Source organism: Pristis pectinata, chromosome 6 (genome assembly GCF_009764475.1).
Source record: "Pristis pectinata isolate sPriPec2 chromosome 6, sPriPec2.1.pri, whole genome shotgun sequence".
NCBI classification, from domain to species: Eukaryota; Metazoa; Chordata; class Chondrichthyes; order Rhinopristiformes; family Pristidae; genus Pristis; species Pristis pectinata.
This window is the reverse complement of record NC_067410.1, coordinates 107,584,362-107,592,388: the sequence shown is the minus strand read 5'-3', so window position 1 is coordinate 107,592,388 and position 8,027 is coordinate 107,584,362. Positions and strand designations below refer to the sequence as shown.

The window sequence follows — 8,027 nt, the reverse complement described above, 5'->3', positions numbered from 1 at the left end:
TGGTCCTCGACTCTCCCACTACCGTAGTGCATCCTGACTTGTGTCCATGCCCTGGGTCTCCCTATCCAACAGCGCCGTGGGAGCACCTTCACCAGAAGGACTGTAACGGTTCATGAAGGTGGTTCACCACTGCATTTTCAAGAGCAGCTAGGGACAGACAATAGATGCTGGCCTTGTCAGTGATGGCTGCAACCCAGAAAATGAATAAAAATAGGGAGCTCATACTTTGGAACTTGATGCCACGTGAAATCATTGCAGCAAACAACATGATTGCCTTTAGAATCATTGACATCTATAGTACACAGAGGCCATTTGGTCCATCGATTCCATGCTCACTAATAAACTTTTCTGATTCCCTGCCTCTTGCTCTGTACCTTTGTAGATTAAGGTATATCCAATATTCATTCAGGAATTTTGCAAACCAATGATAATTATAAGTATATACATAGTTCCCTGAAAGTGGTGACACAGGTAGGCAGGGTGGTGAAGAAGGTGCTTGGCACGCTGACCTTCATTGGTCAGGGCACTGAGTACAGCTGTACAAGACAGTGGTGAGACCGCACTCGGAGTATTGTGCGCAGTTCTGGTCACCCAGCTGTAGGAAAGGTGTCATTAAGCTGGAAAGGGTGCAGGAAAGATTCACAAGGATGTTACCAGGTCTGGAGCATTTGTGTTATAAGGAGAGGCTGTAGAGGCTGGGGTTTTTTCCCTGGAGTGTAGGAGGCTGAAGGGTGACCTTGTAGAGGAATATAAAATCATGAGGGACACAGATAAGTCACAGACTTTCCAGGGTAGCGGAGTCCAAAACTGGAGGACATAGGTTTAAAGTGAAAGGGGAAAGATTTAAAGTAGACCTGAGGAGTAACTTCTTCACACAGAGGGTGGTGGGTATATGGAATGAGCTGTCAGAGGAAGTGGTGGAGGCGGGTACAATTATGACAGTTAAAAGACATTTGGACAGGTACATGGACGGGAAAGGTTTAGAAGGTTATGAGCCAAATGCAGGCAATCGGGATCAGATCTGGTAGCAACTTAGTCAGCATGGACAATTTGGCCGAAGGGCCTGTTTCTGTGCTGTAACTCTGTGACTCTGTAGCTATCAAGGTTCACTGACATTATCCTGGAAGGTCAGAGCAACTCCACTCAGATGTCAGCAATGAGGTGCAATCTTGGGCTTACTGATCCACAACCAGGTAACATGCTCACCAGATAGTTCACCTCCAGCTTTGGTGGAGCTCAAATCCTTCCCTTCCATTGATTTCATTGGAATAAACCAGCTGTGAAAGCTCAGGTAAGCACTGAACAAATCGGAAAGATCTTCCTTTCATCTCTTCAAGATGTGTCCATTCTCTCCCTGCTTCATCTGGATCAGACAGCACAGAAACAGACCCTTCAGCCCAATGGTCCATGCTGACCAAGATTCCCATCTAAGGTGGTCCCATTTGCCCACGTTTGGCCCATAACCTTCTAAACCTTTCCTATCCAAGTACTTTTTAAATGTTGTTAACAGCTCATTCCATATACTGACCACCCTCTGGGTGAAAGTTGCCCCTCAAGTTCCTGTTAAATCTTTCCCCTCTCACCTTAAACCTATGCCCTCTCGTTGTTGATTCCCCAACTCTAGGAAAAAGACTGTGTGCATTCACCCTATCTATGCCCCTCATCATTTTATACACCTCCATAAGATCACCCCTCATTATCCTACGTTCCAATGAGAAAAGTCCCAACCTGCTCAGTCCCTCGAGTCCTGGCAACATCCTCGTAAATCTCCGCTACACTCATTCCAGCTTAATAGCATCTTTTCTATAGCAGGGTGACCAAAACTGAACACAATATTTCAAATGTGGCCTCACCAACATCTTGTACAATGGCAACTTAACATCCCAACTTCCATATTTAATCTAGTTCCACAATCAGACGATAAGATCAAGTGTTCCAGTGGATAGGACTAGTCTCACCTCCAACATTCTAACACTGGTCAAACACACACATCCAAGTCTTCAGCACATTTACATGGCATCAACACTGCATGATCAAAAATTATTACATCACACTCCACAGATATACCTTTTCCTTCACATGACCCTAGCATAGGGACATGTTCGGCACAGCTTTGTGGGCCGAAGGCCCTGAATTGTGCTGTAATTGTTCTATGTTCTATGTCTGAAATTTTCCACGGTAAGACTGACAGAACTTTGTTAAGCAAGGGTATTAGTCATACAGTCCTTTCTGCGCACCATATCCTGCTGAGGCCGAGAGGGTTGAGAGCTTCAAGTTCCTGGGAGGGAACGTCATCAACAGCCTGTCCTGGTCAAATCATGAAGATGCCATGGCCAAGAAAACTCACCAGTGCCTCTGCTTCCTCAGGAGGTTAAAGAAATTCCGTTTGTCCCCTTTGACTCTCACCAACTTTTATCGATGCACCACAGAAAGCATCCTATCTGGATGTATCGTGGGTTGGTACGGCAACTGCTCTGCCCAGGACCGCAAGAAACGGCAGAGAGTTGTGGACACAGCCCAGCGCATCACGGAAACCAGCTTCCCCTCCTTGGACTCTGTCTTTACCTCTCACTGTCTTGGTGAAGCAGCCAGCATAATCAAAGACCCCACCCACCCAGGTCATTCTCTCTTCTCTCCTCTTCCATCGGGTAGAAGATACAGGACTCTGAGGGCAGGTAACACCATACTTAAGGACAGCTTCTATCCCACTGTGATAAGATTATTAAATGGTTCCCTTATACGATGAGCTGGACTATGACCTCACGATCTACCTTGTTGTGACCTTGCACCTTCTTTCACTGCACTTTCTCTGTAGCTGTGACACTTTACTCTGTACTGTTATTGTTTTACCTGTACTACATCAATGCACTCTGTACTAACTCAATGTAACTGCACTGTGTAATGAATTGACCTGTACGATCGGTATGGAAGACAAGTTTTTCACTGTACCTTGGTATAAGTGACAATAATAAACCAATACTATGCTGACCATCAATTGCCAATTTATACTAAATGCATTTCCCAGCAGCAGGTTGGGGCACTGAGTACAAGAGTAAGGAGACCATGTTTCAGCTGTACAAATCATTGGTGAGACCACACCCAGAGTATTGTCTGTAATTCTGTTTACCACACCATAGGAAGGAAGTGATTAGCGGGCACCCTGGTTGACTTTCGCGCTCGGTGGGCCCCTCGGGGGATCGCATGTGTCGTGGACGGTGAAAGTGCGATTCTTCTCTGAAGTGTTGCGTGTGCGTTTAGTGGGTGTTCTTCTCTGCTGTGTTGTGTGTTCGTTTAGCGGGTGTTAGTTAGCACTATTGCTGTAGTTATGTAGATGCTTAGTTTGTTTCTTCTGTTTTCTGTATTAGTTGTAGTATTTTGACACTGGTTGTCCTTTTGTAGTGCTTTTAGTTAATAAACATTTACATTAAAAAAAGGACATGATTAGCCCAGACAAGGTGCAGAAAAGATCCACAGGGATTTGCCGGGACTGGAGGGTCTAAGGTGAGACTGGGTAGGTTGGGACTGTTTCCCCTGGAACGAAGGAGGCTGAGGGGTGACCTGATAGAGGTTTATAAAATCATGAGGGACGTAGATATGTTGAATGGTCGCAGTTTTTTTCCCAGGGTAGGGGAGTCTAATACTAGAGGGTGTGGGTTTAAGGAGAGAAGGGAAAGATTTAAAGGAGATCTGAGAGGCAACTTTTTCACACAGAGGGTGGTGGGTGTATAGAACAAGCTGCCAGAGGAAGTGGTAGAGGCGGGAACAATTACAACATTTAAAAGACGTTTGCGCAGGTACGTGGACAGGAAAGGTTTAGAGGGATATGGGCCAAATGCCGGCAAATGGGACCAGCTCAGGAAGGCACCAAACAGTCTGTTTCTGTGCTGTATAATTCTATGACACTTCGTCCATAGTCAACGGACCCAAGTGGATGGACCATGGTCTCAGTGAATTAAGGAGCAGACTGGCTGGTTTGAGTAGTCTTCTCCTGTTCAAATCAAACAAATCAAATCAAGTTCCTAGGAGTGACCATCACCAATAGCCTGTCCTGGCCCAACCACGTAGATGCCACGGCCAAGAAAGCTCACCAGCACCTCTATTTCCTCAGGAGGCCGAAGAAATTTTGCATGTCCCCGTCGACCCTCACTAATTTTTATAGATGCACCACAGAAAGCATCCTATCCAGATGTATCACAGCTTGGTACAGCAACTGCTCTGCCCGAGACTGCAAGAAACTGCAGAGAGTTGTGGACACAGCTCAGCACATCACGGAAACCTGCCTCCCCTCCATGGACTCTGTCTACACTTCTCGCTGCCTCGATAAAGCAGCCAACATAATCAAAGACCCCACCCACCCCGGACATTCTCTCTTCTCCATCCTCCCATTGGGCAGAAGATACAAAAGCCTGAAAGCACGTACCACCAGACTCAAGGACAGCTTCTACCTCGTTGTTATAAGACTATTGACCGTACGATAAGATGGACTCTTGACCTTACAATCTATCTCGTAATGGCCTTGCACCCTATTGCCGGCACTCTACTTTCTCTGCAACTGTAACACTTTATTCTGCATTCTGTTATTGTTTTCCCTTGCACTACCTCAATGCACTGATGTGGTGAAATGATCTGTATGGATGGCATGCAAAACAAAGTTTTTCACTGTACCTTGGGACAAGTGACAATAATAAACCAATTTACAATCCTGACTGATACAGTCACCCACCGAGATCACCATTCCCCTGACTACAGCAACCAAAAGACCCAAGGCAAACAAGAGGTAGCTGAGAGATTGACCAAAATCATTTGGTTTTAAGGGAAGCAGAGGGGTAGAAGGGGAGAATCCCCAAACAAAATGTACTCACGGTGAATCCGCCCCAAACACCATCACCACCTTCTCACCGGCATGGTTACTGAGCATGGTGAGCCGGAAGAGGTAACTGACTGAGCACTGCCGGGAATACAACATGCCAGACGCAGTCTTCATGGGCGATAGGTTCAGTTCCTCTGCCTCACAGGGTTCCACCTGTAGCTGGCTTCTCATGGCGTAGTCTGTCACAATGTAGCTGTCCTCACTGCAAGGCAAGAAGGTAAAACCATTGCTCATCTCACCAAATAGCAACAGAAAAATAAAATACAATCCATTCCCTCTCTCAAAGGCAAGACGTTCATTGCCCAACCCTAACTGACTGGCTTGCAAGGACAATTGTGGGTTAACTCCATGGAAAAGGCAAGGAGTCACAGGTAGTCCCAGATTTCCTTCCCCCAAGGACATTAGTAAACCAGATGGGAAATTTATGGTGGGTTCCACACAGTGTTGTAGTGACTGGATGTTGGACTCTGCCCCTGAAATTCGGTTTCCCTGAATCTACAGCAGTGAATTTTGGGTTGGGAAGTGGACACAGTCATAGAGTCACACAGCAAGGAAACAGGCCCTTCAGCCCAACTGGTCCATGCTGACTAAGATTCCAATCTAAGGTAGCCCCATTTACCCACATTTGACCCATATCCCTCTAAACCTTTGCTATCCATGTACCGGTCCACGAACCTTTTAAATGTAGTCAATGTTCCTGCCTCAACCACTTCCTCTGGCTGCTTGTTCCATGTACTGACCACTCTTTGGGTGAAAAAGTTGCCCCTCAGATTCCTATTAAATCTTTTCCCTCTCACCTTAAACCTATGTCCTCTAGTTCTTGACTCCCCAACCTTGGAAAAAAAAGGCTGCATGCACTCACTCTATCTATGCCCCTCAAGATTTTATACACTTCTATAAAGTCATCCCTCATTCTCCTAAGCTCCAATAAAAAAAGTCGCAACCTGCTCAACGTCTCTCCATAACTCTGTCCCTCGAGTTCTGGCAACATCCTCGTAAATCTCCTCTGCACTCTCTCCAGCTCAATGGCATCCCTCCAACAGCAGGGTGATCAAAACTGAACGCAATACTTCAATACAAGTGTCCAGTGTTTTACCATAACACAACTGACCTCACCCATCTCTCCCACACAAGGTATGATAGGGAAACTCCTTGGTGAACTTTAATGTCCGTGACCGAGACCAATTTGTAAACAGGTGCAAACTCTCGAATCTATGATTAATTGTACAAACTTATTGCTGAGCACAATGTAATCAATAGCTGCCTACTTGATTGCCACACCCAAGAAACTGGGCCCACCCGGAACCGTACATGGTGTTAAAGAGAAAATACACACACCAGCATAGAAAATAACACATTTGCAGAGTGCAGGGTATAATTTATATTTTTCTTGTGAATGTTGTGTATCTGATGCTATGTGCCTGTGGTGCTGCTGCAAGTAAGTTTTTCATTGCACCTGTGCACACATGGACTTGTGCATTTGACAATAAACTTGACTTTGACTTTTGATATTGGGTCCCAACCCGAAATGTCAATGACTCCTTTCCCCTCCACAGGTGCTGCTCGACCCGCTGAGTTCCTCCAGCTTCTTGCTTCTTGCTCCAGATTTGTCAAACATTTGCGCTTGATTTCTATGCACAAGTCATGGATAAGTGCCATTTTGGGGATGTTTTGAAGTATTTACAGCCAATTCTTGTTGAAGCCCTGCACATCGGGGGATTGGATTAGATTGATGCCGATGTCATTTCTGCATCATATTTGTGCATATGACAATGTCATCAACATGTATGGGCTTACTGAATTAATAACTGAGGTAAACTCGATAAAAGGTTGTGACCTATAACCTGTGTAATTAGCTCACTATGCGATATGGAGTCATAGAGTAATAACAGGCCCTTCGGCCCAACTTGTCCATGCTGACCAAGATGTCTGTCTGAGCCAGTCTCATTTTGCCTGTGTTTGGCCCATATCCCTCTAAACCTATCCCATCCACGTACCTGTACAAATATTTTTAAATGTTGTAATTGTACCTGCCTCAACCACTTCCTCTGGCAGCTTGTTCCATATACTCACCACCTTTATTTCTGTGTGAAAAAGTTGCCCCTCTGGTTCCTTTTAGATCATTCCCCTCGCACCTTAAACCTGCACCCTCTAGTTTGATTCCTCAACCCCGGGAAAAAGACTGTGTGCATCCACCCTATCTATGCCCTTATGATTTTCTAAAGCTCTATAAGATCACACCTCAGTTTCCGATTCTGGGAGGAATAAAGTCTCAACCTCCCCAACCTCTCCCTATAACTCAGTCCCTCGTGTCCTGACAACATCCTCATATATCTTTCCTGCACTCTTTCCAGCTTAATCTTTCCTACAGCAGGGTGACCAAAACTGAACTTAATACTCCAAGTGCGACCTCACCAATGTCTTGTACAACTGCAACGTGACATCCCGACTTCTACACTCAGTGCCCTGGCTGATGAAGGCTATTTGGTCAAACGCCTTCTTCACCACCCTGTATACCTGTGACATCATTCCATTCAAGTTCTGTCAGCTCTGTGGCCAATGTTGGAACTGCAGACTCTTCCACAGGTGGGGCAGGGGGTGCCAAATTGAGTGGGTGGGTGGGTAGTTTATGAGGTGTTGCACTCCTTCCGCTGGTCTCCTGACATATGGACTCAAAGGTTCTCAACTCCCTCCTGGAAGTTCCTTCCCCACTTCGTGCAGTCACAGACCAGGAGTCAGAAGGAATGTGGTGTTTCTTCAAGGAGGCATTGAGAACATGCTTGAATCTTTTCCTCTGGTAACATCCAGCTCAGTTGTTCATGAAGCAACCCATTTGCCCTCTTCTCGCTGCCACTGTCAGGCAGGAGATACAGAAGCCTGAAGTCCCACACCACCAGGTACAGGAACACTGCTTTCCTACAACCCTAACCCTAACTCAGCAACGGAACACTGTGGACCACCTCTTGCACTGCCAAGGACCTGTCTCTGTATTTCTTGCACTAATGTCCTGTTTTGCACAGGCTTTTTATTCACTCTTATATAATTTATGTATAAATTATGTTCTGTGTGTTGTCTGTACCTATGTGCCTGTGATGTTACTGCAAGTAAGTTTTCCATTGTATCTGTACCTCACCCTACTTGTGTATATGACAACCAA

General features: G+C 45.7%; 1 protein-coding gene across 1 annotated transcript in view; it reads right to left on the bottom strand.

Annotated features, from left to right (window-relative positions):
- Positions 1–1,193: 1,193 nt before the first annotated feature.
- Positions 1,194–8,027, bottom strand: part of LOC127572067 (rho guanine nucleotide exchange factor 26-like) — a 173,900-nt gene continuing 167,066 nt past the window's right edge. The window contains exons 12-13 of the mRNA XM_052018917.1: positions 4,863–5,072; positions 1,194–1,363 (exon numbers count right to left, since the gene is read on the bottom strand). Coding sequence (XP_051874877.1) covers positions 1,360–1,363; positions 4,863–5,072 — 214 coding nt within the window. The 3' untranslated portion in view covers positions 1,194–1,359. The remainder of the gene's footprint in view (positions 1,364–4,862; positions 5,073–8,027) is intronic.